General features: G+C 37.9%; 1 protein-coding gene across 1 annotated transcript; it reads right to left on the bottom strand.

Moving 5' to 3' along the window:
• Nucleotides 1-898: 898 nt before the first annotated feature.
• LOC311297889 (uncharacterized protein) lies at nucleotides 899-12,805 on the bottom strand (the record flags this gene model as incomplete). Its single annotated transcript, XM_084420364.1, has 4 exons — nucleotides 899-1,478; nucleotides 12,118-12,265; nucleotides 12,487-12,673; nucleotides 12,758-12,805. 4 exons carry the CDS (start codon nucleotides 12,803-12,805, stop codon nucleotides 1,028-1,030), a joined length of 834 nt encoding a protein of 277 aa, XP_084276490.1. The 3' UTR covers nucleotides 899-1,027.
• Between the last annotated feature and the right edge of the window lie 250 nt (nucleotides 12,806-13,055).

Raw genomic sequence — 13,055 nt, 5'->3', positions numbered from 1 at the left:
AGCTACACTGTGTGATATTTTCCCCCATCTAGCGGTGAAATTGTATATGACTACCCAGTGAATATTAGTTTCTGTTCCTTTCAATTCCGAGGGCGTTTTAACTCCTACGGTGGCCGTATTATTCCAAGATTAACATGGCTTCCAGTAACGCAAGTCATACTAGAGGTCATTCTGGCGTTATGCACAACCATGCTATGGTCAGACAAGCAACTATAAAACTTCGAATTTACACAAATAGGCTGAATTACCTGTCGAGAAGAAAGCAGGCAACTTCGGCGTCCGTTTTAAAATCTTTGCTCCTCATGAGCTCTTTCCATCTGGGAAAAGTTACTCCAGTATTGACTTTGGTCTTGCTGATTTGCCTGTCGCGTTGACGTTTTAATTCTCTCTTTCGCTTCCTTGGCGACTCTGCTACATGTCCTCGAGAATAGGCGTGATCCTCCATCTTCAGCAATCTTTCAAATCTGCCGGCAGTCGCGAGTAATCTCCCCCTCGATGGAGGGGCAACATGGCGACCGGCATTCTAACCCCTCACCTGTATGTACTTTCAATGGCAGATTATAAACTTACGAGAATACTTTATTACTTGAAAGAAGTAAATATACATTAATGAGCACATATATTTTTGAAAGAACTAAGTGTTTTTTGCTAAGAATCAACAAAAAAAATGACAGTGTAGCTTTAAATATATTTGTATTAACTACAGGTTAAATAGTTTACATACAAAGTACTAATATATAAAAAGAAAAGAAAGTCAAAGACAAATCGTTTACAAGCTTTGTCTGCAGGAAATGCTAATAGCAAGAGCATCTAACACCGGAGAGGCCGTTCCTGAGGATCAGCGTCTGCCTTGATCTTCTCATGTCAGCCTTCTGTTCACAATCTGAGTTCTTGAGGTCTTCATCTTTGTAAATCCCCTCATAATTCATTAGTCTTTTTATGGACAAATCCGAAGTCTTGAACAGTCATAAGTTCCGGAAATCCCCTTAAAACCTGTTTATATAATCCTCTATAAGAACCTGCCAGTTTAGGGTGCATTATCTGCTGCTTCTTCTTCTTCTTCTGCTGCTTCTTCTTCTTCTTCTTCTTCTTCTGCTTCTTCTTCTTCTTCTTTTTCTTCTTCTTCTGCTTCTTCTTCTTCTTCTTCTTCTTCTTCTTCTGCTTCTTCTTCTTCTTCTTCTTCTTCTTCTTCTTCTTCTTCTGCTTCTGCTTCTTCTTCTTCTTCTTCTTCTTCTTCTGCTTCTTCTTCTTCTTCTTCTTCTTCTTCTGCTTCTTCTTCTTCTTCTTCTTCTTCTTCTGCTTCTTCTTCTTCTTCTTCTTCTTCTTCTTCTTCTGCTTCTTCTTCTTCTTCTTCTTCTTCTTCTTCTTCTTCTTCTTCTTCTTCTGCTTCTTCTTCTTCTTCTTCTTCTGCTTCTTCTTCTTCTTCTGCTTCTTCTTCTTCTTCTTCTTCTTCTGCTTCTTCTTCTTCTGCTTCTTCTCTTCATTTTCTGGCGGATCGCAAACAACTTTTAAAGGTGCATAAGAGTGTGAATCACCATTTTATTATTCAAACTAGTGCATTTTAAAAAGGTGAAAAGTGATTGATATTGTGATTTCTTTGTTTGCAAGTCAGCACCCTCATTTCCTTTCAGTCCCTCATGAGCTGGTACCCAACAAAACTGCACATCAGTATCATATCTATGGATCCTAAACCATTTTTGAAAGCGTTCTATGATAAGATCATCTCTATCACTTTTCCTCGACTGGATGCTTCCCAAAACAGAGATTGAATCAGAGCAAATTACCACACTATCCGGTTTAACCTCTTCAACCCATTGTAACCCTATTATAACTACCACTAATTCTGCTGTGTAAAATAATCAGAAAGTCTTTTAGCAATGGATATTTTAAACTCAGGAATGAATACACCGGTTCCCACACTCCCTTGCTTATTCTTTGACCCATCAGTGTAAATTTGAAGGTGGTTGAAAGTTTTCTATTATATTAATATCTACTTCTGTTGCTGGATAAAGCCATGGTGGAATATTATTAATTGGGGAAGTCCTAGTGAACTCTATAGACTCCAAGCCATATTTCCTAGCTCTTCCTTTCGATGTCCATCCAAATCCACTTCTCTTAAATTTGTCATATTCCCAGCAGTTCTGAATTGATATTTTTGTGGGGTTTTCCTCTCCACATCCTTTTAACCTAATCCAGTACGAAAGTGTTAATTTTTCTCTTCTGAGCTCCAATGGTATTTCACCTGCTTCTATTAGAACAGCATTAATGGGGGTTGACTTTATGGCTCCAATACACAGCCATAGAGCTCTATACTGTAATATGTCTATGTTTTATTGCTTAGCTGCACCTGACCTAAGTCTACCTGGGTCTCGTCTACAGTTGACGTTAGTTTATCTGGGTCTCGTCTACAGTCGACGTCCCCGTTCAATAATATTTATATTCTAGCGCGTCTCCTCATCGACGTCGGCTGAGTCCCCTAACCCTAACTTGCTGCGCAGCAATAATAACCGACAGACTTCAGACAACGCCTTCGAATATGCTTTAATCACGGCCGGAGGATCTCAGACAGATTTCAGAGAGAATCCCGCCAGCAAAAGGAATTCAACAGTTTTTATAGAATAGGAGCATGGCAAAAATGACATGAAACATTACATTATTTCCCTACAATTTGATTGTTTCTTCATATTGAAGACTAAAATTTACTGTTTAATGTTATGTATTTGTATTATTTTTCTATATTCATAATTTCACAATGTGTTTTGTCAAGTCAGATTTTCATGTGCATGTGTTCAGTACATGAGGAGACTATAGATAGAATGGAACCATGTGAAGATCATGTCACATGAGACAGGTGGATGAGCTATATTTTGTAGAGGGTGTGTACAATGTAACATGTTTGCAACTGATGCAGATGTAAGCAACAAAGATATGTTCTTAATATGGAAGTGAATTGTGCCATATGTTCTATGACATATACGTTCCATTTTTAAAGCTTAAGCAACATAGTTTGTTACCTTAAAAGGAAGCTGCTCTGTAATGTATATAAGCTCAACTTTACTGTACCACCTCAGAGAAACAGAGGCATGAGAAACTAAGAGATGTGAGGCATGAGAAACAAAGGCATGAGACAGAGGCATGAGAAACAATGGCATGAGGGTAGAGAAACTTAATGGCAGAGAAACATAAAGCCAGAGAAACCATTTACATCTAGCATGATGGGATGAGAAGATAAAGAAATGGGGAACAGAGAAATCTGGAATGAAGACCTCTCATGTAGCCTTATTCTTATATGCTTGTTTCTCTCTGTCTGACACATGATACATAATAAATTGAATCTCTTGGCAAAGGTAACTGGTGTAGCTTCCGTGATTCAACCATAATGGGGGAAACCATGATTTTTAAATCTACAATATGCAAACCCTTCTGTTTCTACAGTAGGTAGGAGCAAACTTAGATCTCAAATCATTAGAAATAGAAAAGGGTTAAGAGTTCAGTTAATTACTCAATATGTCATGTGACAATTCTAGGCAGTATATTTTTGATATTGTCATGGTCAGCACTTCAGAATTTTCCATGGACACAATATTCAAAGAACAGAACATTTTAGTACATTTTGTTCAAAGTGTTCGAGTGTTAGGCCTAAAAAGGGAAGTAAGGTTAGATGTTAGAGTTATAATTAGTTTGATATAGTTTACTATTTTTTTCATTAAAAAATCCATCACACCACCTATTATATCGTTAAACCGACATCTTTTCTCATAATAAAGAGATGTTATGTTGTTAAAACTACATATTTTTCTTGTAATAATGAGATGCTATGTCGTTACAACCAGTGTTGGGTATAGTTACTTTGGAAAGTAGTTAATTAGGTTACAACGTTACCATCAATTAAAAGTAATCAGTTACGTTACAGCGTTATCTATTCATAAAAGTAACGCGTTAGAGTACTCATGCGTTACCAAAAATTAAAAGCCGTTTGCAGCGGCTCACACATGACAGACACAGCCCCCGGCCCCTTTAAATGCACCTAGAAGTCGTGACTCCTGACAATGAATAACGTCAGTCATCCGACTAAATTAACACTGCAGGATAACAATAACAGGAAAGACAGTCAGCAATAGGCTATTCCACATGGTGTTTTATTTATTTATTTATTATCACAGAACATATTAATCAAAATTCGCACCTACCCAGCCCGGGTAGCCTAGGCTACTGTATATGAACACCATACAAGATAACTCCTGATTTTTTCTTTAAATCTAATGCAGTTATCAAAGTGTATCAAGTGTGCTTACTTGTAAACACAACCTGAGGTAAACAGGCTTGCAGATTTAAATCCATTTAGAAATGAACAACCAGTCAACGATCTAACCGAAATTAACAGCTGCCTGTCAAACAAAAATGATTACAAACCGAATTAAATTTTTGGCGGTCGACAGAAGCTTTTCACCAACGCAGAGTGTGCATTTTCTTTTCCTTTTCGTTGACAAATTCAACATGATGTGCGTACTTCCATAATCCAAACGCTGTCTTCTCTGCCATCTTGCCGGGAGTTAAAAAAAAAAAAAAAAAAAACGCACACACAAACACACACACACAGGGTCAGACTCAGGCGCATGCAGGGCACAGACGTATCACAGCCATTGACTTTACGATCACAGCGCTTCGGCTCCGCTGATATTCCCGCAGGTGGCAAAGTAGACCTAAGCCTACTGTCTGACAAAAAGCAGGCTGCAGTCGGGATTTTCCTTTCCTTAAAATAACGGATTACTTAAAAAAAAAATAACGAAGTTACTGATTACTTAACGCAAGAAACTAACGCGTTAAGTTACACATTTCACGAAAAAGGTAATTAGAGTACTCTAACGCGTTACTTTGTAACGCGTTACCCACAACACTGGTTACAACAACATTTTCTTGGCCTTATAAGGACATGTGTAGTCAAGTACAAAATATGCCTTTATCCACATAAAATGTATATAGCCTATCACGCCTTTATCATACTTCTACGTTCAAAAAGCTGAAGCAAACAGTAGCAGCCCCCAATCAGAGGCGAACCTACACTGACTGGGGCCCAGGCAAAATTAATCAATGAGGCCCTTTTTTAAAATATATTTTATATAGGCCTTTAAGTTTTTTTTATATATACTATATTATAGTATTATATATATTATAGTATTATATACTAATATATAGTATAATATATACTATATTATATATAAGATTTATTTTTGTTAATTTTTGTTAGGAGTAGTTTATATGTGGTAGCTTGTGTCACGCTTGATTTATGAGGACTTTTGGACACTTTATTTATGGTTTTATGGTTTTATGACAGGTTATGTCCATATGGCCATTTATGGTTTTATGACCAACTGGTGGTTTGTGACATTTGACCATGTGTGCTTCTGGTGTGTTTATGGTTGTGTGTGTATGACTGCAATCTGCTTGGTGTGACAAGGATGTGAATGTTTTTTTTAGGATGTGTTTTTATTATTGCAGGATAATGTCCACAGAACGATGAAATTCTGAACATGAAGAGATCTGTCATGGATTTGATTTTCAGATTTCACTGCAGCGTCCATAATGTCTGTGGGAGAGAATGAAAACGGGGGAATGAGTTTAAGAAATAGCATTGACAAATAAAGCATATCAAATAACAGATATATGAAATAGGATGTTCATTTTATTAAGTATAAGTATTTTAAATTAAGTTTTAAACATGTGTTGAACTTACCATAATGATCCTTATGCGTCTATCTGTCACAGCTCCTTAAATCTTTCTGAGCAGATGAAATGTCACAAATTAGTTTTTTAAGAAATAAAAAGCATTGCGGTTAAATAAAACACATAAAATAAAATGAAATTTATTAACTTTTCTAAAATTAGTTTTAATCTTTTAATCTGAGACTCCTGAAGAGACGATCGCTTTACATGATGAACAGATTTAATTTTAATGTTTTAGATTCATATATAAACACTGATCTCTTATAATTTTCTATCCATTGAAAGTCCATGCAACCAAAGACTTTGCTGCCTCAAAAAGTATAAAAAGACATCATAAATGCAATCGATATGAATCGAGCGGTTTAATCCAAGTCTTCTGAACAGATTTGAAGTCACTATGAAATCAAAACTAACAATTCTTGTTTTTTATGCAATATTAATTGCAGTATTTATTATATTTTGCACATTATTATTGCTTTAAATATCATGTTCCTCATAATCTTGAATCAGAATAACTTCCCCTCCCTCTTGCAGCTCATCTCATCTCTTCTCTGATGATGAGGGCGGGGCAACCTGTCACTCACATGAGATCAGCCAATAGCAAACCACAACCATCCAATCAATTCCACACGGACAGAATCAAGCCCCGCCCACATTTGTTCTTGTTCCAGAAGCGTTTCACTTAGATATGCATCACAATAGAAAGAGGAGCACAACTTCTGTTTCATGCCGACTTTAATTTAGACTGTTATTCATATTGTAACAAGTTAGCTAAAAAGGGGAAATATTAATAATAACTCATAATTATCAGTTATGATTAATTATTAATATTTGGGTCAGTTAATTGGATTAACTTGAGGTAGCTAAATTAATATTACAATCAATCAGTTCCAACGAACTCTTTTGATTATTCATTTATTCTAAGAAAAGTGTATCTTTCATGGCCACCGAAAAATAAATATTTCTTAGCATGTACAGCGCTTAGAGCATGTAACAAGATCAAGATCGTAAAAGGGACTTTGTTGCAAACAGAGAATCAGAACCAAATACATATTGTGCACAAGTTTTATTAACTAAATCACAAACATAACTAACATACATGCATAGGAAGCAGGAAATGGAACTATGGAAAAGATCCATTTAACTATGAAAAGAACCATCAGCTTATCATTTTCAGAGCACCTCATTAAAATGTATACTTGCATGATCTGTGCAGTGGACACAATTCTTGAAGCAGTCGAAAATGGAAGTCGCTGATGGATCCGTGAGTGTCAAATGTTACGGTACAAGTTGCAATCGTTTTATTCTCCGCTGGATGGAGAAGATACAGTGGGGAGAACAAGTATTTGATACACTGCCGATTTTGCAGGTTTTCCCACTTATAAAGCATGTAGAAATCTGTAATTTTTATCATAGGTACTCTTCAACGGTGAGTGACGGAATCTAAAGCAAAAATCCGTTTTACATTTCCTGTAGTTCTTGACCAGGTTTGCACACACTGAGGCAGGGATTTTGGTCCACTCCTCCATACAGACCCATACAGACCTCCATACAGGCTGTCGCTGGGCAATACGGACTTTCAGCTCCCTCCAAAGATTTTCTATTGGGTTCAGGTCTGGAGACTGGCTAGGCCACTCCAGGACCTTGAGATGCTTCTTACGAAGCCACTCCTTTGTTACGTCCTGAGGACGTATTATGTAAAGTGTTTGTGAGCTGTATTTTACTTTGTTGAATGTTGTTGTTTTTGTCATGCGCTCTGTCTGTCTCTCCCTCACTCTGCTTGCCTTGCAGCTAATTAGCTACACCTGCAGCTCATAAGGACTGTTGAAGAGCTACACTATGGCTGTGTCCAAATTCAGGGTCTGCATCCTCCTTAGGATCCTTCCTACCCGGTTGAAGGAGGAGGGGTCCTCCGACGACCGCAAAGCCCGGAAGTCGGTGTTTGTGAATTTGGACAGCCTACCCTTCTTTCACATATTTTCAGAGGAGAAAGGCCGCGAAATTTAAACTGTTACTGTGTCACGAAATGTAGTTTTAAGAGTTTTTCAGTCGACAATGTAGTTGTTTAAAGCTCAAATCTGTGGTTTATTTATAAAGAGAGCGCCATTTTAAAAATGTTATCTGACGGTTTCGGAGTTGTGAGATCCAGGGATCACCGGGCGCTCAGCGCTCATGTACCCCGCCGAGAACAGCCTTGCCTCGGCTATAGTGCTTCTGACGTTCGCCGCTGTCAGTCTAGTGAGAATAATTCGTCTTGTGTTTATCTAACAGGCGATCTTTGGTTTCATTAATCTATAATTTGTTCCTTGGCAGATTGTTCTGGCTGAGGGCAAAGTGAAGTTTCATAACTTTATATATTTAGGCTTATTTAACTTTAACGGTGTAGCCCGCTGTATGTCTGACTGAATCGTTTACTTTATTTCTTGACTTGTAGCTTCTTATACCTTTTAAAAACTGAAATTTAACAAAAAGAGACAGGGTTGCGTCATTTTATTTTATATAGCCTATGTAATAATATGTTAAAATGTATAAATTTACATTATTTATTATTGTTATTATAATAATATACCACTTGCGATTATCAATCTATTATAGTTATGCTGTTAAATGATTTTACTCTTCATAGTAACTATTTAACTTATTATTTTTTATTGTCTATATTCTGTAATTGATATTTCATATTCTATTGCTATTATTATAGTATTATACATAAACTATATGCTATTATCAATATATTATTATTATTATTATATTAGTACTTATGATATTATATAATTATACTTTTCATTACTATTTTATTTGCTGTATACTGTTTGTTTATTTTATTGACTAAACTATTTACTATTAGCCTACCTCTCACTTTATCTTATATTTACTATTTGCATTGCACTGCAGTTGTACCATATCATATGTATTACCATAAAGGATCCATCAGTTATCTTTGTTATTGCAAAAATCGGGTCAATGACAGAATGTGCTTTTCCCACAATAAGAAAACTTTATTTAATTTAATGTGAAAATTAAATTAAATCTCAGTATGGGGGTGTTCACAATTATTATCCAAGAATGAAAAGCCAAATACATGACAAGCCTGAGCTTTGGCCATTCCTTATAAAAAAAATAATAATAATTCAACCACTGAAAAAAAATATATTTTTTGAAAAGCCAGTTTTTAAAAAACTTACATCGAAAAGCATACTCCTCTCCCACTCCGCTATACCGCTCGCTTCGTCCGCCATTACGCTTTGCCGAAAAGAATTATGGGATAGGTAGGACGGGAAAGGATCCACCACACCCATCCTTCCAATTCGGGGAAAAGGAGGACGTATTTGTGGGCCGCATTTGAAGGATCCTACGAATTTGGACAGCCTTCGTCGCGGCGCTGTGACGTAACATCCTTCAAATGAGTACTCCGAAGGATGTAGACCCTGAATTTGGACACAGCCTATAAGAGAGCAGAGTGAACACTGCTTGAGAGGTTCACTTCTCCCCTGCACCAGACTTGTGTGTTATTATAATCAAGTGTGAAACTGGTGTGTTGTCCTGGTGTATTGCAGTGCATCTTTTATGTGTGCTTGGGTGTCAGCATTACAGCATTATAGTTTTGATATCAGGTAGTGATTTTTCTTTTATCTCTTCTTGTTTTTGTTTAACTCTGTTCCGGTATTAAAAGGTATTGTAACAGTATTATATCAATCTTTTTTGTTTATTTTGTTATTGGAAGCTGTAGGGAGTTGGTGCCACCTTTTTCTTTTTGTAAAACATTAATCCCTGTTTTTGTTTAGTCAGGGAGTGGAGGGAAGCATATGTTGTTTATTTATTTTCTTTTACCTGCGTAGGTCATTTAGTTTTCCTCCCAATAGTAAGTTTCATCTTTTGTTTGTTGTTTTGGCATAACCTTCTCCTGAAAATTGAATGCTTCCATTTTCTTTGTCTAAGCAAAATAAATTAATTTAATTTATTGCATTAAGTGTTGGCTCACATTTCTGGGGCAGAGGACTGAAGGGAACTCTCCACGTTTTCGTTTATGTTTACGTTTTGATTTAATTTAATCCTGTTACCCTCTCTCAACCCTAGACTGGGAGAGCTTGTAACATAAAGTAAAGTAAAGTAAAGGCTTGTAAAGTATTTGATACACTGCCGATTTTGCAGGTTTTCCCACTTATAAAGCATGTAGAAATCTGTAATTTTTATCATAGGTACTCTTCAACGGTGAGTGACCGAATCTAAAGCAAAAATCCGTTTTACATTTCCTGTAGTTCTTGACCAGGTTTGCACACACTGAGGCAGGGATTTTGGTCCACTCCTCCATACAGACCCATACAGACCTCCATACAGGCTGTCGCTGGGCAATACGGACTTTCAGCTCCCTCCAAAGATTTTCTATTGGGTTCAGGTCTGGAGACTGGCTAGGCCACTCCAGGACCTTGAGATGCTTCTTACGAAGCCACTCCTTAGTTGCCCTGGCTGTGTGTTTCGGGTCGTTGTCATGCTGGAAGACCCAGCCACGACCCATCTTCAATGCTCTTACTGAGGGAAGTAGGTTGTTGGCCAAGATTTTGCGATACATGGCCCCATCCATCCTCTCCTCAATACGGTGCAGTTGTCCTGTCCCCTTTGCAGAAAAGCATCCCCAAAGAATGATGTTTCCACCTCCATGCTTCACGGTTGGGATGGTGTTCTTGGGGTTGTACTCATCCTTCTTCTTCCTCCAAACACGGTGAGTGGAGTTTAGACCAAAAAGCTCTATTTTTGTCTCATCAGACCACATGACCTTCTCCCATTCATCCTCTGGATCATCCAGATGGTCATTGGCAAACTTCAGACGGGCCCGGACATGCGCTGGCTTGAGCAGGGGGACCTTGTGTGCGCTGCAGGATTTACATGATGGGCAATCAACCTGAAGAAGCAGCAGTAGAGGCCAGAAGAAGAGAGAGGGTCACTGTGGATTTGTCTCTAATAAAGCCTAGAAAGGCCCCACCTCTCCGGGTTTGCTTGACCAATGAGAAGGGTGGAATTTCCAAGCGGGAAGATTCCTCTGTGGTTGATTTATGAGTCTTTGTTCTAAGCGTGCTCATTTGCATGTGCAGCTGGATTGGTTTCTGATGACGAAACTAAGAAAGATTCTTGTAATACTAATATGTTGTGCAGCTATCGGCATATCATGTACACAATCATTTCGATCTTCAAAGTACCAATTTATAGAGACCAAACATGGTATCGGTGAGGTTACATTGACCGTTGGTTCTATAATAAAATACATAGTATCAAAGAGATAATAGTATCAAAATATAATAGTATTAAAAGACACAACACAAGACAGTAAATCATTCACAAAATGTTCTGGGATGCATGTTAATTTCATGTTAATCAGTTCATTGATAAATGAATACAGGAGAGTCTGTTCTAATATCTGTAGGTCTTGTGGCAGAGGCCCTGTTTACATTGCTAACAGTCATAAAACCAACTTATCTGATCGTGGTCATGGTAACTAAGACCTTCTTGCCCTGTTTGGGGGGATGGGGCCACAGATCCCAGAGTGAGTTTTAAATATCATTTGTTAAACTATACAAATACTTGTGTTGGACTTGTCTCAGTCGTTACAAATGCTCATAGCAAATGCTAATGAACTATCAAAATGCATTTAGGTTAATTTTGGTATGATTTAGTGTTAATAAATAAGCGAAAAACAGAGATTTCAAGTCTCCCTCTACAATTACAAATTATTCTGTCGCAACAGGCGCACCTGTGGGCACTGCAGCTCACTGTCCCTGGTAGAGAATGTTTGTTGTAGGGAGATACCCAAGGTATAGCTATGAAATATGACAAGACCAGAGTGTTAAAGGACAATTCCGGCACAAAATGAACCTAGGGGTTAATAACACATGGGTAAGTCGGCTGTTCTCTGGGATGTGTTTTCATGCTAATCGAATGTACCCAGTTTTAGCTCGAACCACTGATTAGCTTATAACGGTAGTATATAGCGCAGAGAGTAAGTAAAAAGAAATCGCTAGTTAATACCACTAATAAGGCTCAAAATAGCCCCACACTAACACGGTAGCATAATGAGGGACCCTACATGCAAACCGAAGCATTGAGAACTTTGTAAGTGTACAGACAGTTTAATAAGAAGATACTTTATAAAGACAGTACACTTCGCGTATACAGGCAGACACAATCTTTGGAAAACAGTCTCGACCAGTCGAACCATGAACGCCGTGCTAAGTGAGCTGGTCGATTGGAATTACTTTTGTGAAATCTTATGCGCTCAGTGCTTTCTTCCGGAAACAACGGACCATATGAGATTCCAAGTCACAGTTAAGCTCACGTAGCACCGCGTTCGTGGTTCGACTGGTCGAGACTGTTTTCCAAAGATTGAGCCTGCCTGTATACGTGAAGTGTACTGTCTTTATAAAGTATCTTCGTATTAAACTGTCTGTGGTCGCAGACCAATAAAGGTGATTGACCACACTCTTTCTCCACAGCCCCACGTCCTGCAGTCCCTTACCCTTACTCATGGCATCCATTTTTTTACCAAGCCCTGAACACATAAAGAATAATAAAAACAATTACTGTAATCAGTGTTTCCCGCAGCACTGTTATAGACCAAGGTGGTGGACTAACATTCAGTATAGGCTATGTGATAAATTAACCTTTTTGGGGCATCTTAAAAAGTCTTCCCAGATAATTGTCTACCACTTTAACTGAAAAAATTTCTGTTAGAAATACAGGTACTGTTTACGTTCTATTCAAAATACTAACCTTTTCCCATATGCCAAGGGTTGAAGAAGTGTCTAATGTCCTTTTTTTGCTCCCTCATAAACTTCTGTACCCCTGTGTGACGGTCAGTCACCAAAGACTGGACCACAACACCTCTTTCCTCAAGAAGAGACAGGCTTCTTTCAAATCCCTCCTTCTCCATCCGTTGGCTGTTTCCAACTTCATTGCTCTGCAAACACAAACAAATACTTAGATAAATGCACAGTATATAGTAATTCACATAACAAAAGGTTTTCATTGTGTAGTTGTTTACCTGGACTAGTTGGATGTCTATGACCCTATTGGCTTTGAGGTCCATCATGGTGTAGCTGCCATATTTTGCTGAATGTCCTACAATTGTGTTATTTGCACTTTAGTCAATAAAGCCTGACAGCAGTCTATATATATATAATTAATGAATTATTTATTAACAGGTGAATCAGCTCTCATGTCCCCACCAAGAGTCACAGCCCCATCAGCAATGGCATTTTCAATAACGTCATCCTTCTCAATCTTCCACTGCAAGTTTATGGTTGGGATAAGGAGCTTGGCCTGATGTTGTGGAAGCACGG

Source organism: Rutilus rutilus, assembly GCF_951802725.1.
Source record: "Rutilus rutilus genome assembly, chromosome: 10".
Classification (NCBI taxonomy): Eukaryota; Metazoa; Chordata; class Actinopteri; order Cypriniformes; family Leuciscidae; genus Rutilus; species Rutilus rutilus.
Note: the sequence above shows the minus strand (reverse complement) of the source record. Positions and strands in the feature narration are given on the sequence as shown.